This window comes from Perca fluviatilis, chromosome 19 (genome assembly GCF_010015445.1).
Source record: "Perca fluviatilis chromosome 19, GENO_Pfluv_1.0, whole genome shotgun sequence".
NCBI lineage: Eukaryota > Metazoa > Chordata > Actinopteri > Perciformes > Percidae > Perca > Perca fluviatilis.
Window position 1 is genome coordinate 14,485,184 of NC_053130.1, and position 27,421 is coordinate 14,512,604.

The 27,421-nt window shown below is 38.1% G+C and overlaps 2 protein-coding genes across 4 annotated transcripts; both read left to right on the forward strand.

The window, feature by feature from the left end:
* Nucleotides 1-946: 946 nt before the first annotated feature.
* LOC120548387 (receptor-type tyrosine-protein phosphatase epsilon-like) lies at nucleotides 947-24,237 on the forward strand. 3 transcript variants are annotated; one of them, XM_039784645.1, is made up of 21 exons: nucleotides 947-1,236; nucleotides 7,576-7,820; nucleotides 14,538-14,609; nucleotides 15,147-15,243; nucleotides 15,757-15,830; nucleotides 16,252-16,388; nucleotides 16,553-16,643; nucleotides 16,798-16,874; nucleotides 16,952-16,988; nucleotides 17,092-17,189; nucleotides 17,773-17,892; nucleotides 18,879-19,042; nucleotides 20,094-20,229; nucleotides 20,427-20,576; nucleotides 21,105-21,198; nucleotides 21,545-21,621; nucleotides 21,760-21,894; nucleotides 22,134-22,259; nucleotides 22,444-22,595; nucleotides 23,602-23,737; nucleotides 23,867-24,237. In XM_039784645.1, exons 3-21 carry the CDS (start codon nucleotides 14,543-14,545, stop codon nucleotides 23,939-23,941), a joined length of 2,043 nt encoding a protein of 680 aa, XP_039640579.1. In that variant the 5' UTR covers nucleotides 947-1,236; nucleotides 7,576-7,820; nucleotides 14,538-14,542; the 3' UTR covers nucleotides 23,942-24,237. The 3 variants fall into 3 exon arrangements, with proteins under 3 accessions (XP_039640579.1, XP_039640580.1, XP_039640581.1); XM_039784646.1 differs by having other exon boundaries at nucleotides 21,108-21,198; XM_039784647.1 differs by lacking the exons at nucleotides 947-1,236; nucleotides 7,576-7,820; nucleotides 14,538-14,609; nucleotides 15,147-15,243 and adding an exon at nucleotides 15,505-15,591.
* A 1,779-nt stretch (nucleotides 24,238-26,016) lies between these two features.
* gnrh3 (gonadotropin-releasing hormone 3) lies at nucleotides 26,017-27,174 on the forward strand. The gene is made up of 4 exons (XM_039784648.1): nucleotides 26,017-26,021; nucleotides 26,210-26,352; nucleotides 26,588-26,668; nucleotides 26,983-27,174. The coding sequence occupies exons 2-4, from the start codon at nucleotides 26,215-26,217 to the stop codon at nucleotides 27,034-27,036; spliced, it is 273 nt and encodes a 90-aa protein (XP_039640582.1). The 5' UTR covers nucleotides 26,017-26,021; nucleotides 26,210-26,214; the 3' UTR covers nucleotides 27,037-27,174.
* The last annotated feature ends 247 nt before the right edge of the window (nucleotides 27,175-27,421 follow it).

A 27,421-nucleotide genomic window follows, 5' to 3' on the forward strand; every position in this document is an offset into this window, starting at 1 on the left:
ATGAAATGCTAATTTATGTACATTCATATTCATTTCATTCAATTCATATATACATGTAAATACCACTTGCTGTGCACAGCTATTTAACGGTATCAACATGTGAGCTACACATTAGCTGTGATACAAAAGCAGAAAAAGGACATGCATGCAAATTGCATATGATCCATATCATTTACAAAAAACTAGCATACCCGACACCGGATAAGCGGAAGAAGATGGATGGATGGATGGATAGCATATATATAAAATAAATGTTTTGAACACCAAACTTACATCTAGGCCTGATATTACATTTTCTTTTCTTTTTCTTGAATTGTCAACTGAAATTCCCATGGTGTTAATATCTAAAATTATAACCTTATTTTACTTTTTGCTCATCCTATTAACAACTTTTTGTGAGCACACGCATGACAGGTCCATCATTGCCAGCAGATGGCTCTACTTACATCTAAAAGTAGTAAAACCTTTGGTCAGTTATTTTTATTTTCTCAAGTCGTCCATGTGATTTTGTACTAAGTACTGACCTAAAGCACTCTGAACTACATTGTGTATCCTTTTTATAAATTAAAATGGACATCCTAGCTGACTAAAACTAAAATACAGAAACAAAAGTCTGTTTGTCAAAACAAATGCCACAGGACATGCACGTTTGTAACATCATGTGACAGGAAACAAATCCATAAAGTTTGATAAGGTCAATGTGAATTCATAACGTAAACCCCAAGAGGAACACCAAAGTAATGTTACAGCTTAAAACATATCTTAATGTATTGAACAAACGTCACAGCTAAAATGTCAACCGTAAAAAAAAACTATCATAAGATAGGAAAAACAAGGACAAACTGAGCCTTTTATGCACAGGGCTGCCCTTTATCTTCCAATGATGCAGGAATGTGAGGGATGCTGAGTGTCCACCTGATCCACTGCTTTGCGCCCGTGGGAGGGTCTCCAAGTCTCCACTCTGGCTGCCATACACGGCTCAGCTCAGGCAGGCAGGTGGGCCGGCGGGGGTGAAACGCATCCTCGGAGAGATCTGCTGGAAACATGATCATCAGGGGAACATAAACGCGTTATTCGTCTACGGTCAGATGATAAGACAACTCCATGTGTTTCGTGTTATCCTTCAAATGACATAACAAAAGAGGCAGGCGTCGGGTCCGTGCAGGAAAGACACTAGCCGACATCATCAGCCGCTGCGCCGTGTGAGGCGAGGTCATCGCAGAGTAGCCTACCACGGTAAGAGCAAAAAAGCAGCCGGACTACTTTTCCATATGTGCATTTACGTAATCGCCGACTGCTTTCTTTCGGTTATGTACTCGTTTTTGAAGCCTCTCCCTGGTACTCAGTGTAGCTGGGATGTATTAGCCTCCATCTCTCTTATAATTAGACCACACTGCATTTTGCTGAAAGAAGAAAATGCTTTAGCTACAACACATCTCCAGAGATGGGGAAGCAGCATGCAGGCCACAGGGATTGGACATGGTATAGCCTATTCCGTTTAGACTGCCATTCCTGAACACAGACATGCGCTACAGTAAATATGGGTTAGTGGAGCAAATCCACGCACGCCCTGCGACCATAGGGTGCTCCATGTGATTATTTTCTCTTCTATTAATAATTATTTTTTACATTAGAGCCATCTGAGAAATTGTTGATTTCATATCGAAATTGCGATCAGATGTTATTGGGAAGAGGTGCATTAGATATGCAGCATCCTCATGGTCTAGACAGAAAACGCAAGTGGGCGAGTACACGTAGGCTTAAGATGTAGACAGGCCTGTACGTGGCATACTCAACAATCATACTGGATGCTGTAGTTTACACAATATGGGTTGTTGTCTGGTATCACCTGAGAGAATAACTTTGTGTCAGTTAATTTTATTTTGAAGCAAGGGCATATTCAGGTCAGATGTTTGGTTTCAATTTCAAAATAAAATACACATCCCTTCTACACAAATGTACATTTTCATATTTGTACCATTTTCATTGTAGCAGTAATGACGACTGACCCATTAATCTGGAACACAAAAGTAATAGACAGGAAGTATTTCATTTTTATAGCTGTAATTGCTTAGCACAGACTCTGATCATAGTATGGTAATTATGTGACAATGAGAATGGCATAATTGTTGCAGTGTGGGAAACTGGTGGAAATACCATGTGTTCTCACATGAATTATAAATGTCCCTCATTCACCATAACCTAATTCACAATAACTTCACCTTCTGTTCCATCCCTAATTAAATGGCCTAGTAAAAGCTAATGTTAATTTAAGAATTACCTCATATTCTTCATCTGTGGTCTAAATATTGGGCTACATCACCCACATTTTTTTTCACCTTGGGAATACATGAGCTATAGTTAGACACATGCTAATTAAAGATTAATTTCTTGATGATGACTTCTCAATATCCTAAGGTGAGAATGATGCTGATGTGTTAAATACGTCCACACTGGCCTGTTTTAAACTGGTTTAGCATAGCTGTGAGTATGAATGGATGGGCAGTTTATATAGGCTACACTTTGACAATTTGATGCAGGACATTGATATGACAACAGCCTCTGTAGAAAGACATGAGTCATTGTTGAGTCAACATGATACACTTCTCTTGCTAATAAAGACATCCATCTGTCCAAGGGACAATTCAGTGGTTGCCATAGATGCTCTATCAGATGATGGTCATAAAAGCTAATTCAGTGCTTCACTGGTGTCATCAGATATGAACACGTGGGCTGAAAGAAGCATGGAAAAAGAGTAATGGGGGCAGGTGTGGAGGTTGAAGAGAACCAACAAGTCAAATCTGTGTGATTGCTTTGGAAGTCGAGATTGAAGACATTTTTGTTTAGGTCAGTGTAACTCTAATAATGCACTCTCGACTGCATCTTGATTTCAAAACAACAAACAATCATGGGAGCCACTTTTCCATCATCGAGTTTTGTATTAAACATGTTTTGTGACACCTCTCCCTAGTCACAATCAGTTTTGAGTGAAGTTGAAGTTTTAAAGATTTGTTTTATAGATTTTTTCACCGTTTTGGAGAGTTTATGCTTTGTGCAGACATGTATGAACCAGAGAGGATTTGTACAGCGTGGGAAAGCAAGTCTTTTATCTAAACTGATTTATATTTGATTATCTTGATTACCCTCCTTTATCGTGGCCATGTGGGCTAACCAGAGATTATCTAGCCATATACATTTTCCATTAGGTGCCTGGGTAATTATGCTTTATGATCTGCTAATCTGAACTGTCTCACTTTTGTCACTGTTTACTTCATTGTCTGTTGTCTGTCATTAAAATAAGAATTAAGGCCTTGCATATGAGGATTATGTTCGATTCTATGGAGTGTCTGCATGTGTGCACTGATCAGTGTGAGACGTGGAGACCTCATAACCTTGTAAAACACTTTACTAGTGTTCGATGAATATCTGTATGTATGCAACTGGATGTAGACAAGAGATGCTCTGCTCTGTTTTTCAGGCACTACATCCATACATTTTATTAAAAATAAACATCCACTGCATCATCACAACACAATTTTAAAAGGTTTCTTGTTTGCATTTCACCTCTGACTCAAGTCTTCATCAAGTGGGAAGCAGGTGACTGTTCTTAAACACGAACAGCTGTTTCATGAAGGAGTCAGAGAATGCAGCTGCAGGGTCTGACTGAAGCCCCAAAGTAGTTTAAAATATGACACCTAACAATGTGTTTATATCATCCTATATTTAAGTATGTAATAGTAATGATTGGACTACTGTAGCACTGTTTGCTTGTTCTTACAGTTTCAATCCACTTATTATACTGGACTTTAGCAAAAGGAACAAACTTATTACCCTTGGTTGAGCTGCAACGAGTGGTGAAGCTGTAATTGCGATGATTATTATCTCTTGTCCCTAGCTTCACCTATACTGTGCCCCAGAAGTGTCATTTTCAGACAGGCTAGAGATTACTCTACTCATCCTCTGATATGAAGGCATAAGAATAATAAGCCTCAGCTATTTCCCTCGGCAATAGCCACCTATTTCTAAGCGTGGGTGTTCATGACTCAGGCAGTGACATGCTCAGTAGACCAGTCACTTAAGGTCCAGAACTCCAAGTGGCAGATCTTTACATGAACATAAGAAGAGCGTCTTTTTAAGTATTTTGCAAAAGACACAATTATCTTTATCTCGTGCTGTAAAAAGCAGCATTTTGTCACACAGATTCAATCATATTTACAAACAGATACAGCTACTCATCACCACAATCTGTGTGAAATCAAATTTTCCAACCTGACTGACAAAATGCAGTCTCCGCCCGTTACACGTTGAGCATCATGAATAAAGGTTACTGCATGCATCTGTGCTCTCTATAGACCTACAGTAGTTTACCCCGTTATATATAAAACAGTGGATTTATCGTCTCAGGAAACCACGTGTGCCTCTGGGATAGAAGCCATCAATATTGGATTTAAGTGTCAGCAAGGCAGCATGGGAATAGAATGAAAAGCTAGATTCATTGAAGTCATTGGGGTGTGTGAATAGCATCTGTCAGATTTGGGAATGGATTTCAAATATTTTGACCATGCAAATCATGATAAAAAAACAGACAACAATAGTGATATTTAATTCTTAATTATGTAATCAAGAAAAGAAACATCTTTACCTCACAGCTGGTCTTAGCTATAGTACTTGCCTGTTTTGGTATGAATTAATGATTGGAACCACAGAGTGCTGGGTGATGACTGCACTCCCATAAAACTTTAATGGCCTGCATGTTTCCCCTCTTAGTCAATGGGCAGAGTAGCACAGAAAGGAAGCGCTTGTGCTTGCAATCGTATGATCCATGAGCATGTCTCCTTCTTCTTTGGACTGAATGTGCGGGGCTGAAAAGAGAACAATACTCTGTGTGAAAAGATGAAGATTGCTTCATAAAAGTCTCCCAAATGACTTTCACGCAAGTGAAATAACCGTATGAATAACTTAGCATATCATATACATTTTTTATACCTATTATCATTTAGCCCAGGCTTTTTAACATGAATAATAATATACTACCATTGCAAAATGCCTTGCCTAATACTTCGAAGCGTATTATTACTTCAGTGCAGCACATTACCTATTATTAACATTGTTGTACCACTGCTTGGTAGCTAAACTTTTCTTAAACCCTTTGTATAACAACTAGCAGGGAGTTCAGCCTGGGAGCTGAAATGTGCTCAGATCCAGAGAACAGCGCCATTTCTGCCTGGTTACTCTGTGATTCATTTTTGATTGACAGATTCAGTAACAAGATTTATTTTTGCAGGTCAGGTCAAAGGTCACATTAGCTGTGTTGTGACAGTTTTTCTTTAGTATATGTTTTTAGCTTAACCTTGTAGTTCCCCGACCCCATATAGAATAAATGCACTGGAGAGTAACTTCTTACTGTGCTGTTTGAATCAAAGAAATTGGAGCTATGCATTACCATGTTTGAGACATGTTATCTTGAAGGAACACGTCACCAATTGCACATGTCAAATTACTAGTAACGTTGAGTGCTACACAGCCTTTAAAAACACTTGTACAAGGTCTTCTGTGGTTCAGGAGGAACTTTGGCAAGTCTGGGGAAATTACTGAAATAACATCACTTGAGTAATCTTTGCTTGGGTGAAGAGTTTAAAAGATATGGGTGTTAACCAGGCAGGGACTTTCTATACAAGACAATATTAAGTTACATCATGGTGCAGGATCCAGTGTGTTTGGACTTTGTCCGCCACTCTTGGGACTAAAAGTCAGGATAACTCTGCTGCATCAGTTTGGACCTTTCTGTTTTGTATACTAAATGCAATGTAGATTAATATCTATGATCTGATTGTGTTTTTAGTGTTGCTTATCAGCACTGCATGACTGCACGATTGAAAAGCCCATTTGAAGGCAAAGATAAAATAGAGATTTAAAATTTTCTTTAAACATGTTCTTCTAATTGAAGGACCAAAACCACCCCACAAATTTGGATAGTATAGGGAAATTATACATTTCTTTTCTTATCCTTGCAGTCTAGTGATTATTCAGGGCTTTTTCACAGTGCGAAAACACCATAATTTAGAAAAGACAATTGTAAAAATGTATGCCATTGAGACATTGAAAAGCTCAACTGTGCTCTGTTATTTGTCAGACAGACTCCCATCTGGACTATAAAAGCTAAGAATGTAGCATTTCAAAATTATACCAAAAATTGTTTAGGATAACATTAATAAAGGTCCATAAATCAAGCCTTTAAGAGGATGCACTAGCTAAAGAAGATTTTTTGGTGGGTTAGTAAATGCATAGCTGTTTACAGCTACAGCTGTCACTCAGCTCTAGTTATCATCAAAATATGGCAAACTTTTTCAAAAATGTTTACAAGATTTTGCCACCTTGAGTGGCCCAGAAATTGTGTCTGGCCCATGGATCATTTTGGTGTTCGTGTCACCTATTCTCACAACCTGGCTTTTGTTTCTGATAGAAAAACTGAAACCTGTCCCCCAACCTTATGAATGCTAGAACACATTTTAAAAGCCTTATTTATTAAAACATATTTTGACCAGGTTTACAGTTCTTGGGGTAAAGCTGATGCTTTTAATAGCAAACATGTTCATGTTCAAATGCCAAATTACTTTGCAACATTTGGAAAAGTTGAACACAGCTCCTACAGTACGGGGGGAAAAGAAGTGTTTTCCATACCTTGTTCATTCATTTTCCTCACCCCGGCTCAGACTGAGTGGGCCCATCCAGCTGGGTCTAGTGACTAATCCACCTCTTCTCCTTTGCTTTCTGCTCGGCTGTGTCACAGCAGCCAAGTGTTAACAATATGGCTTTGTTTCTTACACCTGTGGGTAGTGGGAGAGTAGGAGTTAGGGGCAAGAAGTGCATGCTTTCTTTCTCAGAGTCAAGCAAGGCGATAGAATACCATTATAGTCAAGTCTTTGTGTAAATAGTAAATAATTATTTCCAACATACTTGCAAGAAACCCATTGCATAAATGCAATGGTTTTCTTGTACAGTCACATTCACGGACAGATTTGCGGCTGTGTGTATTAGTGGTGGCTTTAATTGGGCTACATTGTTTGTGAACACTATTTTCCTGTTTACGGTTATTAAAGGTGATTGTTACAATTATAGTGTTAGAAGCAAGTGAATTGGTGCAAACTCCTCATGTGTACCACAAACACTGTCTGGGAAGACTAATTTGTGGAGAATTAGTTTTGCATGGTTGGAGATAAATAGCTTGTTAATGTTTTTGCTTTGGAACATAGGTTGTTGCAGTAAACAGTACACAAACATTGGTCATGTACAGTACACAGTGTTGTACACATCCACACCCAGTTGATTACATGCAGTGCATATATTCTCTCAGACATACTGTGCACAGATGCAAACTTCCACTTCTACTTCTCTTTTTTTTTGCGTATTAATGCATTTCAAGTTGTTTTTTTCTTTGAGTCAACCTCAAACAGTGAGTCTGCCTCTGTTACTGCTTAATAATATATACCAAAAAGATATAGCTAAGAGCTAGCTATATCTTTTTGGTTTTGGTTGAACTTTTATATATTTGTAACTATTTGCTTACATTTCCAGGTTCCCATGGACCCCTGTGCCTTGATCCCAATATAAAGCGCTGAAAACAACATCAGGCCCCACCACCGACCTCAGTCATCACTTCACCCAGTACTATTATCGATATCTCAGAGAGGATGTGAGTAGGAGAATGACTGAGGCTATAAAACCTCAATAAGTCCAACCAAGAAAAGAAGTGGAATCACATGGCTGCTATGGACTGACGGGTCAACTGATACCAGATCACACTGGCTTTGCTTGGAAGTGTAAGTCTTTTATTAAGCATTCTGACCACAAACCAGGTCAATTCTGTTTCAGGGAATCAATTGAAATTTAATCTATTAAGAGGAAATAATCTAATAATCGTAGTGTCTCCTTTCATGATTGATATTTTTTTACCTTTACTATGTAGTAGACAGTGATCAGAGACATATATAGAGGATTAAGAAGATGAGACAAAGAGATAGCAGCATTCCTAGTGTTAAGTAAAATGTCTTTTTGATAGGAAGTTGAAGTTTTTGTGATGTGTATTTTGAAAGGCAGCCATGTTGCAAAGCCTCCCTCATATCTAAAATACAGTGAACTGCATTTGAAGATATAGCAGTGACTTACCAGACAGTACAGCTTCATCCTATTAACTGCCTCTGTGTACCAAGGATGTCTACCATTATGGCTGTTATCTCTGAACCCAGAATCTAGACATTTATTTCCTCTAGCTCCAACTCCTCTCCCCTCTCTTCTCGTCTCATCTTGTCTCCTCTTTCATCTTCCCTCTTCTCTCTGCTGCCACACTTTACTGACATGTGTTTGTGCTCTCGTCCCATCCTTTTGCTTGGCACTTGACAATGGAAGTGGTGGCTGTTTCTGGTATTCTTTTTTTTTTTGCTCTGCCTTTGTTCCTTCTCTCCATGAAAAAACAAACAAAAAACTTTTATCTTTTTTGTGTACAAGACACATGCCATCTATTCTGTGCCAAGCACAAAATGTGGATCTGTCTTTGAGGCTGTATTGATTTGTGAAGAAACGGAGACATGATACAACTATCTATTTGATATTTTGTTATTGTTTGAGATATCCCTGTGAACAGAATTTGTTTACCCTTTATTATAATCCAAACTACTATCCAGCAGCACCAATTATACCCATATTTTTTAACATTGTTCTGTATATCTCACTATAAATTTGTAGTCATGCAAACCTAGCAATATTGCTCCTATTTTTCCAGATCAGAAATCATAGTCTAATGAGCATTATATCTGGCAAATATCCATGAATGTGCTCTACACAGTGTCACTGATGGAACATGTTGAATAATTTAGAAATTGCATTTTTCAAATCAATGGACATTTAAATTGTTGTAAGCTTTTAGCACGGTCAGGTCAGTGATGTTCCTTTCTGTTTACATACCATGCATCATATCCCATTCCAATTAATCAACATGTAATGTTGGATTGTGTTATGGTGATGCAATGGTGCATCATTTGCTATCATGTGGTGTCGGCCTGTCGATCCACCACTTTTGTCCAGACTGAAATATTAAAACACATATTGAATGGATTGCCATGGAATTTGGTAGAGATATATATAAGAGGATGATGACTTTTCCTCTTGCGCCACAATGAGGTTGACATTTGTGTTTTGAATTAAATATCTCAACAGCTATCGATTGAATTGCCATGAAATTTGTTTGTTTTTTGTTGACCCCGTGCCTTTTATCTAGCTCCATCATGAGGTCGACATTTTAATTGGTCCAGTACTTAAAAATTACTGATCAATCTATCAACCTCAGCTGTGCCTTGTGCTTAGTACTGATCAGTAAATGTTAGTGTGCTATACTGCTAAACTAATGGGGAACACAGTAAACATTATACCTGTTAAGCATCAGCATGTAAATATTGTCATTCTGAGCGAGTTAGCATGTTGATGATGCAAACTATGCCTGAATGTAGCTTTAGCATGGCTGTAGTCTGTACTCCTAAATCTTATTTTATTGCACTGTGCTGAGCATCATGTTAAACGGTGTAGTCAATGGTAATGCACAGAAGAATATGACATAGAAATCAACTGTTGTTTTTGTTTATGGCTAGACGTGGTTTTATATAGACCCTTCATTAACTCATTACTGTACAATATAAAACCCATTTTGATAGACTAGAGAGCTGTCAATGGTGTACCCAGCCTTCTGCCCAGTGCATGCTGGGATAGGCTACATGCATTCATAAACCTGAACAACAGCAGGTATAGATATCGGATAGATTGTGAATGTAAAAGCAGATTTAAGCAAGTAAGGACTTGGAAAAATGCAAAATAAAGTAAAAAAAAAAAAAGCAGGTAGGGAGTTAGATTTTTAAATTAAACGGCACATCAACAGACCACATACATGTATACCGTAGCATAAAAGCAAAAGACTGATTTAGTGCTGGTGTCATTTAATAGTGTCAAGTACTAATGTAAAACATGCATGATTTACAGTGTTTTCACTTTTTCTAATTTGCAGATTTTTAGACTACCTTTAAACGTGTCGATAATAATTGCCAGCTGGTTCCCATTGGCACCTCATTGCAGCGACTCAGTAAGCGTGTCAACATTGTATTTTCCATGTTTCATCTATACGCTTTTAGGAAAAGTATGCAAAAAAGGATTGCAGAGCAATTAAGATTCCTGGCTGTGAAGCTGAAATAGATTGCCCACAAATAAATGCCTGCAACGTATTGTGCTATATCAAACAAGTGCACTATGACAGCACAAAGGAGGAATAATGAAGATCATGAGTTGTACAATTTCAATTTCAACTAGGATAGTAGATTTTAATTTCCCACTGCCTATGAGATTTTTGCATGTGACAGTTGAGCTGTAATCTAGCTACAGTAGTGCTAGCTACAGTTGCCATAGTTGTAGATGTAGTGTTAAGGTTAAAAAAAAGAAAGTCATCCCAATAATTATGAGCAGCAACCTATATCCAGAGTATTAGGCTATATTGTGGCAGGACATTAAATAGATCCGTGGAGCAGTCCAAGAACAGTATTATCTTATAAATGATACACAGGTCAAAAGAGAATATGACACAAATCACCTTGATGTTACTGTAACTACCAGTGGTTATCAGCATCTAATACGATATTTAAGAGCTCTAAAAATGATGAACATGAATGAACATTTTTATAGTATGCATTTGAGAAATAAGAAGCTTGCACTACACTGCATTTGTCTTACACATGCACATCATGTATTGTTCTCTATGAAGTTTGCATATAACTTATTATTATTAGTGTTTAACTAAGGCCAGGAGGTTTAGCATGGAGTCATATGATTATGTTTTAAGTATTTAGAACTTTGCATGAATGTTCTCAGCACTCAGAGGTATTTGTGTTGTCTGGTATAACTGATTTGTGAGTTGCAAATTAAATGTCTTCTGGTCACATCTGTAAGGTTAAATCTCTAAGTACAGTCATTTTTTTTAAAAATGGGGAAAAACTCATCTGGCTTAGTCATATTTTTATGTTTCTTGTTGGAAATGAATAATACATACCTATACCTATACCTAATACATACCTTATCCTTCACAGTCTGGTTGTAATTAATGATGAACATGATTGAACAGGCTGCTGGTCTGGCAAAAGGAAAAGACACATTTCTATGGTTGGTGTTTCTATTTGTGAGTCTTGTTTTCTGGTTTTCATGTTAGAGCCAAGGTGAAGGAGACGTTGAAGTCAAGCAGAACAGATTTATTTCAGGCTGTTGTGAGTCTTGGAATGTTGCAGATGAACAGTACATGCTTTTAAGTTTCTTTAGCTTTTCTTCATATTTAATGCACAAATGCTGATCATCTCAGCTCTGTTCACAAAAGCACAAATGCAAAGCATATTGATGATGAATAATGCATATTCGTGCTCAAAATGTTAACACTTCAAGGTTCAACCTGCATGTGATGCATTCTGAATGTTAGCATTGCATCATGCATGGATGGGATTATTTGCTTCTGCACTCCCAATTTAAGTGATGCTATATAATTTAATGTATGCCAAGCAGGTGCAGGAGGTTGAAGTTATCACCTTGTTTTTATTATTTCATTAAATAGACAGAAAAGCAAGTACAAGAAGGCTGCGCCTGTATGCGGGATATTTTGGCTTCAATTTTGTACAGTGGGAAAAAGTGAAGACACATGTTCCATCTTTTTATACAGTCTATGATCTGAAATGAATAATATATAATAATTATCATTTCTTACAGATAGTTTATGAAACCCATGAATAAATAGCTGGTGGGGATGGTGAGGCCAATTATACCAAAGCATTGTTTTTTCCTGTTTAAAATGGCCTCTCCAGCAAATCCCCTTTCAAATAAGGGTCAGATGATGTCATATGCTAATTATGATACATAATAGTGTATAGTAAATGGCATTAACCATAATGCATAATGTGTCATAATGAGTCATAGCAAGTTTCATTAAGATAAATGCAGATATTTCGAAAAATGAAATATATATGACCTACATTATCACAGAAATTGCATTTTAATAAGAGACAACAGTTTAAGTCTTGTCAGAGTCACCATGACTTTACTGTTTTCTCACAGCAACACAAACAATTGTAGGCCCTCTGAGCAGAAGATGCCTTGAATGTAGGGTAACACTTGTTTACTGCTTTTGTCAGCAACCCAAAAACTCTTGTTCCCTTTGGTATGAAAAGGAAGTAAAATGTGTAGTTTATCACTTTTGAAAAATGACATTGTACTTATTTGGCCAATGATTTTGTATAAAGTGACTTACAATAAGTGCATTCCATAAATAAACTAATAAGTGACAAGCTAGTAATGGTTACAGTACAGTGCCTCATGCAATAAAATGTCTACTATTTTTTCCTCTGCTTAGCATGCTCTCAAGTTGTGTTCAATTGTATCAATTCCCTCTGTTGTTCAGAGGGCCACACTGCAACACATACTGTATAATAGGACTCAATTCTGTTTTAATTTTCTTTTCACAGGAAAATATTCAATCTAGGTTTGATTTATAATTGTTTAATTAACCGAGTCACTTAAAGTGATGTGCATTTGACATGTTTTTACAGTTCCATTCTGTTCTTTCATTTCCTGCCTATATATGTATACTGTATACTGTAGCTGCCAGGAGATGACAGATATGCAGCGACCTGTGCAGTGACCCATACGTACAGCATGCCTTGCAGCATAGAGCTGTAGGATGGGTCTGTGTGAGTGAATGTGACTTGCCCAGTGGGGTAGAGTGGGAAACAGGTGCCAACACTGTCAGCTTGTTAACACTGGGGAGAGAAGTGGCTCCTCCAACAGAATGCGGCACATATGCAACACATAGCCTTTGGCTGTGGGCATGCACATGTGATGTGAGAAAAGGCAGTGTGTGTGTGTGTGTGTGTGTGTGTGTGTGTGTGTGTGTGTGTGTGTGTGTGTGTGTGTGTGTGTGTGTGTGTGTGTGTGTGTGTGTGTGTGTGGCACAGAGTTATGATTCTGGTATATTAAATGGGTGTAAGGGGAATTTCATTTGCTTGTCCAATGATTATTAACTTAAAAAATAGACATCTGTCCGCACTGTGAACATGAAATACATTAAATAAAAGAAGTTGTATACAGCTGGTGCCATACTGATTACACCATGTGCAAATGTGCATGTGTGCATGCATGTCAGCATCCCGGGTGTGGTACTGTGTATTATTGCAGAGAGAGACTGTATAATGTGCAAAACACAGAGCCCCTAATAATACTTTATAAGTCTCAACATAAATTTTGTTTTGAGCACATTGTTAGAGCATTATTATGTGGCTCCCTTTCTGCAAAATCTTTGGGAGATATAGTTATATGAAGCCCCCTAGGGTCATTTGCAAGACATTCTCTCAAACATCACAAATTAGGCCCCTAGATGACCCATTTCAAGAAGAACTAAATTGACACAATGAATTATTCCATCCAGTCTTGTGGCCTCTATAACGAGAAAGGGACTTGGAACAGAGAATAAATTAGGACACTCAATTCTTGCTTCTCTCATTTATTTCATCAAAGTCGTTTAGGCAGATTTGCCCCGTTAGCCCAATTTATTCTGTGATTTCTTCCCCTTCTCATTTGGAGGACAGGGTAGAAAAGAGGGAAATTGACGTAAGTTTGGAGAAATTGGCTGCTACATTTTTGGAGATAATAAGACACAAGGATAATGTGTCAGGATTGATTTAATTTTGGTGTAGTTGTGAGGAACTTGACATATTCTTTTCATTTTGGAAAGAGACTTGCAGAGCTCTGCCCCAAATAAATCACTAATAGCTTCCAGCAATAAAGTAAAAGGGAGAAAATGATGGTTAACTGTAGAGCGAGGTAAATCTGTTGAAGTCAAAGAAAAAACAACACAGTGTAACCAATATGCATATGCTATTTCTTACACTCTGTAAAGCTGTTTATTGATATCACTATTCCTCTGGGGGGGGGGAAATCACACTTACAGTATGCCCACTGTATTTAAAAACAGCTACTACATTGAGGAACAGTGTGCATGTCTTATTGTCACTGTGCAGGATGCTTTGCTAGGCTGCACAGTGCTGTACATCAAAGACAACACAGCAAAATGAGATGGCTTCTACCAAATAACTACGTTGAGCTCAACTCAAGTGTCAAATCCACAGGGTCCACAGGGGATATGGTTACTGTCACCTGAGGGTTAAAGCCTCCTCTCTGGTTTGATGTCTGAATATTAAGTTATTTGATATGCTGCTGCTCTTTCAAGTCAGCCTGGCAGGACAAGACTGCAAGCAGATTTCCCACAAGGACTTTAACTGCTCTGCACAGAGACAGACATCACTCTCAAGCCCCATCAAAGCTTAGCTCTCTTTTTTTTTGCCCTTTGCTTGCTTCACAGGCTGCAGATGCATTTCATATTGATTTGGCGCCTTCTAGTGGTCTTTCTGGAGAAAAACATCTGTTTTTCTTGTTTTAAGTAACTGGTGTTGTTTTGTTTTTTTCCACAGTGACAATGGTGTTGTTTTTGATTGGGATCTCTATTGCTGTGAATAATTCATCTCATGAGAACCAAACTGCAGGTAATTGTTGAATGACTTAAGAGCAATTAAACAACATATGAAAAGGACAAGATGTTAAAGCAAGACTATGTAACTTTTGAAAGATTCAATTATGTTTTTTTCTGCATATGCATAAGTTGAATTTATTAGCAATAAATCACACCCTTACTTAATTTGATGCACTCAGGGATTCAGCTGCTACAGCCTTGCTTGGTCTGACAGATATTACTTTGCAACTGATGTTATGAATGTTATGTTATTAGTCAGTTCACTGACTTTGTGACTCTTCTTCTACTTGTGCTGATGTTACACTACATTTGACCATTTCCCATTATCCCATCACTGAGTGGTTATCACTCAGGAAAAGTTGCATGGTCTTGCTTTAAGGAGTTTAGTTTACATTTTGGATAATACATGTATTTGCTTTCTTGCAAAGAAGTAGATGAAAAAAGACAGCAGCTGTGTATTTCCCAAAACATCAAACTATTTCTTTCTATAATAATTTGTTCAATCTATTTTGGGATTAAAACTATTATGATCACGGTGTGTTCTTTCCAGAAACCCCCACCCATCAGGGTGCTCATGTGCTGCCCTCAACACTGGTCATATCCCTGCTTCTTATCATCGTTGTCCTGCTGACAATCTACTGTCTGAGGTGAATAAACCTGCACACACACATCCACAACTTACTCTCTTTGTCTATGAGTGAATCTGTGCGTTCTCTTCTCTCTCTCTCTCTCTCTCTCTCTCTCTCTCTCTCTCTCTCTCTCTCTCCCTTTTAGCATGAGAGTGAGTGTGTTGGGTCAGGGCATCGGGGTTGGGGGTGGTTTTGAAACAGGCGGTGAGCATTGGCTTATGGGTAAACAGCTGCATCTCAAGTAAGACAGCAAACAAAAACAGCTAGGTCAGGTCAGGTCACAGACACTCATTCACTGACCAGCCAGCTCAGACCTTCTTTTTCTGAGGACGCCATGAGGAGGAACAGCTTTGCCTCTCTTAGATGGTTGATATTGGTTTTGGTATTTGTTGTTTGCTTACCTTATGTGCTTTACAGCTCTGCCGTGGACACCAGGGTTAGCTTATTTTTGCTTTCTTAATACAGATATCTGCCCTATATCTCCTCTGAAGGTTTTGCTTTCTCTGCCTTTCCCTTTTGTCATTACTGTAGGTTCAAAAACCACAGGAAAGCTCTCGTTACCTCGGTGGATAAAAAGATTCCGAATGGCTTCTTGGAGGAACAAGGTACCGTTGTGCTGTACTCAATATAACCACCAGTGCATGAAAATATAATACAGCCTTTTACTTTTTATTTCTTTTTTATGTCAAATGCAGGCTTACATTCTTTATAGACTAGGAAAGTTTCACGATCTAAAGTCCAAGGTAGCGGGAAAGGTTTTGGAAGGCTCTTTGCTTTCCTAGCACGTAGGGAGCCATATACATTTTCACTTCAAGTAAATTAAAGGAAAGGCCACATTCTGAGTTAAGACTGTTCCGTGCAGCAGCAACATGTTTATGACTCAAGAAATCATTTCTGTCATGTACCCACAAAAGTAGGAAATCTTAATGGCCATCAGGCTTGTTTTTGCAGGTGCTATGAGAGCTTGTAATGTTCTCTATTGGGAACCATTAGCAGTCTGACCGCCAAATATTCCTTTAAACCCAGGAGAGCAGACAGTGGTCCTCCTCCCCAGATCTCCCTCGCCATCCAAGAGATACTTCCCTATCCCTCTGGACTCGCTGGAGGAGGAGTACCGGATACGCTCTGCAGACGACGGCAAACTCTTCAGAGAGGAGTTCAACGTAAGCACGAGTTTGTGTGGTGTGGATATGCACTGCAGTTTGTATCTGACTAAGTTCTTTGTCCTGCAAGCATAGAACAAGTACAGAAAATAGTAATAAAATGTTATGTTAGTAGGCTGTGTACCCGTGGCTTTATTTTTGTCTCATGAGAATTTATTTTACAGTCGCTGCCTTGTTACTACCACCACGGGTCCTTTGAGGAGGCGAGCAGAGAGCACAACAGAGAGAAAAACAGATACCCAAACATTTTGCCATGTGAGTGAGGATCTATTCTGCAGCTAATATTAATGTAACCTTTAGACTTGCAGTTTTATTGATCTCTAAACCGTGAGGAAAGGCGACTTGGGCCGAATGGAAAATAAGAACCAAATTTATTTGCAGGCTTTTTTTTTTCTTCTCTCTTTCACAGATGATCATTCAAGAGTGTTGTTAAGTCATCTAGATGGACATCCATGTTCCGACTACATAAATGCATCTTACATAGATGTGAGTCTTAGTTGCAATTAAGCTGTTAATTCCGATTCTCTTTACAAATGATTAATACTGTGTGTTTTTTCACACAGGGTTTTAAAGAGAAAAACAAATTCATTGCAGCTCAAGGTAAATGTGCATGTTAGCTTGGTTTAGTATTTTAAGTAATATTGCTGTTGAGTGTATGACCGTTTGCACTGTATCTTTTATACTTTTCTTGATTCTGCTTCAGGCCCGAAGCTTGAGACAGTGGCCGACTTCTGGCGGATGGTTTGGGAACAGAAAACAGCAACTATAGTAATGCTGACAAATCTCAAAGAAAGGAAAGAGGTTTGTTAGAGTATTTGTCTATGTTGTAGAATGAACCTATCCACTCTATATGCCTCCAATGCACCATTAGCAAAACCCTTTTGTATTCTCATGACCCAAAGTCATGGGCATAATTTCTTTGACCCCTTTCCCAACTGAGAATCTATACAAAGTGTCACCCAGCAGATTACTTAGCATCGCATTAAATTTAGCCTCAAAGGGATGATCAATTGAGAGCTCAATTGCAGGTTTGATAGGGCAGGATAGAGGCGATGGGGATCAATGACGGAATAATTGTTGATAAGATCCTAAGAGGCTTCATGATAATTAGTCTAAGAATCTAGTTAATGAGTTGAAACGTCACTGTGAAGATCTTATTGACTGACAGAGTCGCATAAAGTCCCAGTGATTGCCTTTGGATTGGATTGTGAAATACATGCGTCAAATACAGGTTTCCCATACGTGCACATATATATACATAACAGATGCTGCTCTATGAGCATTTGAGATGTAAGTTGCAAAGATAATACTATTGTGTGTTCTTTATAGACGTAAATTTGTCTTCTAGTTCAAGAAGAATAACCTCTTTATTGTCTCTGAGCAGGATAAATGTTATCAGTATTGGCCAGAAAAAGGCTGCTGGATGTACGGGAACATCAGGGTGGCGATGGAGGACTTCACTGTACTGGTGGACTACACCATAAGAAAGTTTTGCGTTCAATATGTAAGTAAAATATGTGGATCTACATATCAGAATGTTAATGATATTAATAATGGATGCATTTTTAATGCACACACAACTGACTTGACCTCACAGCAACTATGTAATTATACTGTACAGCAGGAAAAAGGAAACAATTTAAGATTAAGATAAATTATGCTTTTATTTAGATATACACATGCTCTAAAAAACAAGTGTGTGCTTTTTCAATATTTTTCTTAATATACTGTACTTCTTAATTGCTATAAAAATCTATAACCATAATAGCTAGATTGCTATTAAAAATTAAACATGAAACAAAGCTGCATTGAGATGGTGTAAAAAAATGAATGTTCCCCATGGAGACATTTCAGTAAACTATAATAAGATGCTAAATTGAATAAATAAATGAAAACCAGTATGGAAACATATTAAGGAATATTAAAGGATATACGTAATAGACACAGCATGAAATTATCAATATGTAGGTGTGTTTAACATACAGCAAACTGTTCAAATGTCTCATATTTATAGCTTCATACACATACAGTATCTGTATTTCTCTTCCTGCTTTTGAGTGCCGAGTAGAGTGCCATCTTAGTGTACCGCAAAGCCTTCAGATTACAAAATTCACTTTGTTCCCTTTCCATTTGAAGCCAGAGAAGTGCAGATATCCTCTCTGACTCTGTGAAAACTGTGACTGTGCTGCAGTACAAGCTGGCAGTGCTTTTACACTCAACTCTCTGAACACAGAGCAACCAAGTGTTCAAGAGAATGAAATTACGTTCTCATGAGACATGTGAGCAAGGCAGAGGCAAACCAGTACACATTTCATAATTATATTCTGTCACAAGAAGCAAAATGATAATTCTTTTTGCAAATGTTACAGTTAATTTGAGGTTACTTTTTCAGTAGGTAACCGTGTTTAGTTGACTGATTTGTGTCTGCACAGTGAACATTATTCATGCACAGGTATAAACTTTGTGTGTGTGTGTGTGTGTCCTTCACAGCAGGGCAGCGATGGTCCCCGAGCTCCGCGGCTGGTCACCCAGCTCCACTTCACCAGCTGGCCAGACTTTGGGGTGCCATTCTCACCCATCGGCATGCTGAAATTCCTCAAGAAGGTCAAGGCTGTCAATCCATCGTATGCTGGACCCATTGTTGTGCACTGCAGGTAAAATGTGTAGTATAACGGAAGCCAGAAGACAAGATATAATAAATAGAGTCAGTCATAGAGTTGATTCACTTCACTTCAACACTTTTTGAATGATTAATTTCCTGTTTTGCAATAAATCTACAAGGAAAACTGAAATGTGGTATCTGAAACTCTGAACTCTGTTGTAGGTAAAATGTATACAAACTGAAGTGAAGCATCAATAAATATTGTATGTGCATATGTTTGTCCAACAGTCAGTGGAAAGCCTCACCAAAGAAATCAGCAACTGATGGTAGCAACTGCTGCAACAGGTGCTCAGGGAGAGGGACTGTTGTTCTTGAATGGGGCCCATTGAGGAGGCTTCAACACCACGTTGTGGAATCGCAGCTCTGTGCTCCCAATGGTGCTGTCTGCTAAAATGACCCTTGTAAATCTATTAGGAGCGTCTTTGGGCTTCAGAGGTGAAGCACTTTTACACATGCTTGAGGCTGTCCACAATTGACGTCTTATTTAAAAGGACAGGGATAGCATGGCAATATATAACGAGAATGCAAAATTCTGTATTGTGTGAGAGAAAACTATATTCTTCTATTGCTGTGGTTCCATTTGTACTGTATTAGTCTCGCATTGCCAGACCTACCTCCACAATGCTGTGGTCCAATAAAGGTGCCTCTGCAAAATTAGCTTCGGGAAGGAACCTGTTTTGGTGAAACGTGCTTGTTCAAAAGTTGTTATAGTCGTGCAAAAGTAAACTCAGGTTCGACAGATCTAGCTAGCTTTCTGAATTTACCCTGCAGAGATCTGAGGAGCAGTTAATCATAGTCCTCATAAATCGACCAGAGTTTAGAATGTCAACACAAAGAAAGCGTAAGGTAAGGGACATCCGACCAAAAATCATCACATCTTCCAGCGGCACCGGAGCAATCACCTAATTGCATCGTCGTCAATATAGACTAGTACTGTATAGATACAATGTGGTATAGAGTTCCTATCTGACACATTTTCTTTAATAGCTACACTTTGTTACAGAGAAGACCTTGTGCCTTCTTTTTGTTTTGTGTTTCCACAGTGCCGGGGTGGGAAGGACTGGGACGTTCATTGTCATTGACAGCATGATCGACATGATGCACATGGAACAGAGGGTGGATGTCTTCGGCTCTGTGAGCAGAATACGAGAACAGCGCTGTCAGCTCATCCAGACAGATGTAAGTGTTGACCCTCTCCGACCTGTTGTACCTTGGACTGACAGCTCAACTCGCTGCTCCAATCGTGGCATAAACAAGCAAGGACGTGGAAAAGAACCACGTCTGTGATATAAGAAAATAGTAGGAAATACTTTGGCAAACTAAAGCTACTACTTCTACCTCTTTGTCTCCTTCACTTACTCTGTCTTCCTCCTCAGATGCAATACTCCTTCATCTACCAGGCTCTGTTAGAGTACTATTTGTATGGAGACACAGAGCTGGATGTGTGCTCTCTGGAGGGCCATCTGCAGAGGCTTCACAACACCAGGGCTCCCCACGACAGGCTGGGCCTGGAGGAGGAGTTCAGGGTAGGAACAAAGAAGCTCACTCTTAAACATTTTAGTCAGTAATGAATCGCCCCCTTATGACCCTGCGTCCTGTATGGGAGTATAATCATGGAAAACTTGCCCAGGGTGCCACTTTTGGCAGTAGTAACATAAATAGCAATGCTTTGAATCAACTACAACTTCATAAGACACCACCATCTGCCACACAGGATTTACTATAGCTTGCTGAAAAATTCTCATTTTTGCTGCAAAGAGTCCTTCACAGCTCCATACACACTCAACTTCTTTTTCTTCTTCTTTTCTTCTTCTTCTTCTTCTTCTTCTTCTTCTTCTTCTTCTTCTTCTTCTTCTTCTTCTTCTTCTTCTTCTTCTTCTTCCTCTAATTTTGTTCTCTACAAATAAGACATTTTTTTGTCCAGCTTCTGTTTTTTTTTCATTTTTCTAAATAGTGCCTGTCTCACCATGTTTATACAGTAAACGCTGTACTGCCGTGCACTAATGAAAAACAAAGTTTTCGATGATGTCAATCCACTCGTGTTCTCTCGTCAGAAGCTGACCAATGTCCGCATAATGAAGGAGAACATGAGAACTGGGAACCTTCCTGCCAACATGAAGAAGAACCGTGTGCTTCAGATCATTCCGTGTAAGGAATACTCCGATACTCCCAACACTTTCATAATGCATCACCAAGTAACATCAAAGTTTCACACTGCTGCTGATTTTATAGATGGCATACACAGATATCTGGCTAATCAGTTCATGTCTGTGTGATCAATGGCATTTAAATAGGGCTTTTATTAAAGTTGGGGGTAGAGTTGGAACGGAAAGCCTGTGTACAACTTCTTACAGTGAAAATTGATATAGGCTCTTGGCCTTAATAACACAGCTAAAGTTGTACTTAGCTGTTTTTTTTCCATCAGCCTTTTCAAACTTTTATTTTATTAGGAATCACTTGTGGAAAGTTTCATTTTCCTTTTTTTCTTTTGCAGATGATTTCAACCGAGTAATACTCTCAGTAAAAAGAGGACAGGAGTTCACCGACTACATCAATGCCTCCTTTATTGATGTAAGCACTCCCTCACGACCTCCTGTATAGATTTCCCATAGAAGTATATATAAAGCTCATTGTTTCCTTTACAAACAATGCAAAATATTATGTTTGCTGCACTCTCAAGTGTTGTTTACCGGATGATCTGCCCTCCAGGGCTACAGGCAGAAGGACTATTTTATCGCAACCCAGGGCCCACTGTCTCACACAGTGGAGGACTTCTGGAGGATGGTGTGGGAGTGGAGGTGTCATTCAATCGTTACGCTCACCGAACTCAAAGAGAGGGAGCAGGTACAGTATGGTGCTCTTGCAAAAGTGCAGGAGCGCAAGATTTGCACATTTAAACAATCTTTTTTATTCTCTTATTACATTTTCATAATTAACTTATTTCTTATTCCTGACAGTCTGTGTATGTATTTAATAGCTTTATATTGTTTTTGTGGTGCACACTGACAATATAATAACAAGAATAGGATATAAATCAGTCAAATGAAGCCTAATTGTATTTCCATCTGACCTTTACCAACTAGGAAAAGTGTTTCCAGTATTGGCCATCAGAGGGCAGTGTAACATTTGGAGATTATACTGTGGAGCTGACTGGAGATGCACAGTGTGAAACCTTTACTCTCAAAGACATGGTGCTCACCTACAGACCAGTGCGTAATGTTTTATTATAACATTTAAAAGCCGTAAAATAGACAATTTAAATGGACATATTTGCCTACCTGTTTTCTTTGTGCTGTCAATTAAAATTTAATGAAATGCAATTATATCTAACAATTTTAGGTGCACAAAAATCAAGTAATAGAGTAAAATAGAGTAATCTCTCCATCGCTCCAGGAAAAGCAGTCACAACACGTCCGACACTTCCACTTCCACGGATGGCCTGAGATTGGAATACCAGCCGAGGGAAGAGGGATGATTGACATTATTGCCGCTGTGCAGCGGCAGCAGCAGCAGTCTGGAAACCGTCCCATAATTGTGCACTGCAGGTGAGGAACTTCAGTTTGACAATTCTGCAGCATAATGTACATCTTCATATGAAATTATATACAGTATATCGTAAAATGTTTCTGTCCACTCATGCTTTTAATTCAACCCTCTTTCATTTTCACTGCGCTTTTATCACCTAATCACCTGAATATCTCAGAGTGATATTGGAAGGAATTTCATTTTTCTGGATACATTTTTCTTTCCTACAAATGTCTGTTACAATAAATTCTACATTTTGCCTCAGTAGACCTGGTGTTCTATGCCTAAACCACTTATGTGATCCCTTATAAAGACTTAGCTGTGAAAGCTTTGATCAGAACCTAGCTTCAGGTGAAGTGATTCTAAAGCAGCATGCCCCTGTGGGATTGATCCAATCCACTGATTCACAGTCAATTAAAACCTCTCAAAGTGAAATCTCTTCTGACTCCCACTATGATTAATCTGATAAGATGAGCTAACGACAGGAAATGGTGTCATCACTCTCTTCTATTCCTTCATCACCACTTGTCTAAGAAGGGCTTTTTAAAGCTTTTTCTCTGCCCCTGGGAAATGGGGCTAACCCATTGCAATCCCCAATGTCTCTCTACACTTCTCTTCCGAATCGCACATCACTCTCGCACTCGCTTCCTGTCTCTCTCTGTCTTTCTCTCTCCATCCCACCATCCTTGTAAACATTGACTCAGTCAAACACTGAGCTTCCAAACTGATTAGTGTTAGCATTTGGATTAGCCTCTCTTTAAGTGAGGATGATTATTAGGACTATTACACAAAAGGTCACCTTTTCCTAGCAAACTTTTTCATTCAAATGGAAAAAGGATGTGCTGCTAAGATTACAAGAGTTGAGATTGTTGTGAAGAAACTGCCAAGTAATTAGAATTTAAAATGTTCTTTTTCTACTTCTGAGCTGTATATCTAAATCGTCTGTAGTCTCACCATTTTCCAAGGCCGTCCAGTGTGTGTAATATGTGATGTGGTTGCTGATTGGTTTTGTCCTTCATGTTTCAGCGCTGGTGCGGGTCGCACCGGTACCTTCATTGCCCTCAGTAACATTCTGGAGAGGGTGAAAGCTGAAGGCCTCCTGGACGTTTTTCAGACAGTCAAGAGTTTACGCATGCAGAGACCACACATGGTTCAGACTGTGGTAGGTGGAAAACGAGATCATATCAAACCTGCTGTGCAGAATCTGTCAGTTTATTCACTTTTGTGTTGTTTGGAACTATTTCTGCACGTATATGCACAGTAACACCAACACCTTTCCTTCTTCTTCCAGGAGCAATACGACTTCTGCTACCGAGTGGTTCAGGATTTTGTTGACATTTTCTCAGACTACGCCAATTTTAAATAATAATGCTGTTTCGACTTGTGCATTTTTTTTCTGAATGTTGTTTCCTACAGCAAGCTCTTTTTACATTTTGCACTTGATTACAGATCTAAAGAAATAATTGTAACATACTGTAATATAATTGAAAACATCTGTACTCCAGGAGAGTCTGTCTCTTTCAGGGATTCTTGATCTTCAAGTATCCCAATGTAAAATATAGAAATTATAGTGGTTTATTAATAGGTTGGTTGGGATCTTCAATATGTATAAGTTTTATGTTGCATCTTTGTGAGGGTCAATAAAGAAAAACATTCAAAGACTGTATTCCACCTTTATCTATTTAATAATGTATATATATATATATATATATATATATATATATATATATATATATATATATATATATATATATATTGCATGTATTGCTCACCTGAAATGCACCACTAATGTGTTGTAGAGTACATGCATTCTCTTTTATTTCTGCTTTATTTTGTTACTCACCACAATGCCTGTGGTTTACATTATTCTTGTATTTAATGCTTTGATTAGTAGGGTAAAATGATTAACGCTAACACAATGTCCTGTCTGACATGTGTGAATAATATTTATGATCTACCTTGAGCTCAAACAAAAACATAAAACTCAAGATACTTTTCATTCTGTTAGAGGCTGCAAATTACCTCACTTGTGTCTGTGAATAACTTAACAGCTGCTACCTGTTGCAGTTTTATTCAACTTCACCAACTTTCTTGTGTTGCCTGTGGCAATATTACTCAGTGGAGTGGTGCCTGACGCTGCAAAATGCAATTAGCCCACATTGGAACAGGCGGAAAATATTTGATTATTATATCCACATGTATCAGTTTTATAAATGTTTTACAGCTGAGCACCGCATCCATCCATTTTTTTATACACATTACCAAGCTGACTTTACACTTGCATGTTTGCATAAAGCAGTGCCATATTGATTAGGAAGACTGTTCTAATCATGAAAAACTTGTCACCAAGTGACACAATTTTAATACAGATAAGATGTTGCCAGATGTTTATGTTTAATTTAATATAATTATTAATAATTATAATGTTTTTGAATGGTGGTTTCCTGTATATGTATCATCAGTTCATTGTTAATACAAACACTTCAGAATGTTATAAGGATAACAAAATGTACCATTATTTTAGTTTTTGCAAATAACTGTATAAGAAATTGAGATGAAAAACACCACAGTAATGTGTGTTTTAATGATAATACTTGATAAGAGATGCGGTTGAATCTTATCTGAGAAAGTAAAAAGCAGATATCAAGAACCAATGCTCAGCCAAAATATGAAATATGCATGCACAGGCTTTTTGACATATTTTGACTATGATAGTTAGTCTTAGTTTCATATTTAAACAAGGAAACCCCAACATTGCTGCAAAATCAAAAGCATATATTTTTGCAAGGCTTCTGCTTACAGTACTTTATAGAACAGTAAGCATTAAAGTCTTAGGTTTGGGTAAAGAACTTTCTAGTGTGTTTGTACTTCCATTAAATTGTAAGATGGGTTTATACATAACACACAGATCATTTTGTTTATTTAGTGTACATAAATTCTTGTTGTGGTTATTAATCATCGCCAATGTTAACTGCATTATTGACTTAATTTTAATGGATTGCCCTGCTGAAAGAACAAGGGCCAATGGCAGTGAGGCCTTGCAGCTGATGCACAAGCATCTTGTTTCAATGATGTTTCTGCCTTTTGAATCTGTATGGATTTGAACTTCTATTTGTTTGCTAAAAGCTGATTCCAATAAATTATAGATGGAGAGAAATGCCAGATTTCATCTTAATGTTGTCTTTTTGTCTACCCCATACACAGATGCATTCAATACAAACACAATCATGTTTCTGATATATATTTCATGCAGTTTGAACCCTCATGGTGATGCCAGCATATCTGAGCACTTAGCCAGCTCCATTAGTCATATTTTGTGTTCCATTAGTCAGTAAATGTGTCACACCTGCAGAGAGGGGATTATAATCCTGACAGCAGTCTTCTACAACACCTATAAAAATCCCCCTCTGGCTAATGCACCACATGCAAACAAGGCAAATACAGAGGTGAGTCTGTCCTCAATGAAGTTTTTTCAATGTCCATTAAGTTAGAATTGCTCCTCTGATTAAGTACTGTCTAAAATGCTTGCTAATGTTGGGCAATGCTTGATAACCTCTGGTCTGTGAGCGGTGGAGCTGTGAGAGAAGAGACTGTGACATTATTGTTTTTACTACAAATGTGGCTTCCTCTGCAGCTCTAATGGAAGCAAGCAGCAGAGTGATGGTGCAGGTGTTGGTGTTGGCGTTGGTGTTCCAGGTCACCCTGTCACAGCACTGGTCCTATGGATGGTTACCAGGTGGAAAAAGAAGTGTGGGGGAGCTGGAGGCAACCATCAGGGTGAGAGTTTTTTGTTTTTTTATGTAGACGAGTCTATAGTTTCAATTTAAAAAAAAGTTTCAATTTAAAGCCAAATCTAACAGAAATACTTCTATAAAATTGGTCAGTTAAGCTTGTCTTTTTTTATTATTATTTTTATTTTTTTTATTTTCCAATACTGTAAATATTCTGTTTAGTTCAGATTTTAAACCAACCTTGGTTTCATCGACTAAAATCTCTTTTTTATTGTGCTTAGATGATGGGTACAGGAGGAGTGGTGTCTCTTCCCGAAGAGGCGAGTGCCCAGACCCAAGAGAGACTGAGACCATACAATGTAGTAAGTGCTTATTATACATAATTTATCACCAATGTCTTCTTCAATTGTACAATATTAATGTACACTGCTCCACTGTGTGCCATTGTGTTCCAAAGCAGCAATGACAATATACAAACTGCTCAATGACTGTTTTTATTTTTCCCTTTTGGCATGCGTGAATATGTGAATGCTTAATTTTATGTTTTTTAATGTTGGCAGATGTAATGCTAATTTGCCCAGACTTGTTTGGTATCATACCGTATATAAAAATGTTACATTCATTATTCAAGCAGCAGATCAAACTGTTAACTGAGATTTAATTTCAATCTCTTCAGATCAATGATGATTACAGTCATTTTGACCGAAAGAGAAGGTTCCCTAATAATTGAAGAGCTACAAAAAAGAAAGAAAGAAAAAAAAACACGGACTGTATTTGCGTCTTCATCTACAACAGTGATGGATCGCCCGGGTGCAGGATACTGACTTCAACAAATCATCACATTTATTGCACCGATCAATTCCATGTATGTCTGTAACATTTAAATCCAGTTAAAATTGTAATAAAGTTTTTGAAATCTGATGAAATTATCAAATCTTTTTTCATCAGTCAGATTATCAGATTGAAATCTCACTTGGTAAATTTGGTCATTAGAAGTGAAATGATGCTATTTAAATTTAAACTGCCGTTTGAAAGCCTTTAAATAGATTAAATTGCCTTTCTAAAGAAGCCACGACCGACAAGCATGACAAACTTATGACACAACAATCTTAGCA

Excerpts from the sequence above, each read along its gene's own strand:
- gnrh3 (XM_039784648.1), top strand. The coding sequence starts at position 26,215 with ATGGAAGCAAGCAGCAGAGTGATGGTGCAGGTGTTGGTGTTGGCGTTG. Across the intron at positions 26,353-26,587 it reads AGCTGGAGGCAACCATCAGG|ATGATGGGTACAGGAGGAGT; the intron begins GTGAGAGTTTTT and ends TATTGTGCTTAG. Across the intron at positions 26,669-26,982 it reads GACTGAGACCATACAATGTA|ATCAATGATGATTACAGTCA; the intron begins GTAAGTGCTTAT and ends CAATCTCTTCAG.
- LOC120548387 (XM_039784645.1), top strand. The coding sequence starts at position 14,543 with ATGGTGTTGTTTTTGATTGGGATCTCTATTGCTGTGAATAATTCATCT. Across the intron at positions 19,043-20,093 it reads CCCATTGTTGTGCACTGCAG|TGCCGGGGTGGGAAGGACTG; the intron begins GTAAAATGTGTA and ends GTGTTTCCACAG. Across the intron at positions 20,230-20,426 it reads GTCAGCTCATCCAGACAGAT|ATGCAATACTCCTTCATCTA; the intron begins GTAAGTGTTGAC and ends CTTCCTCCTCAG.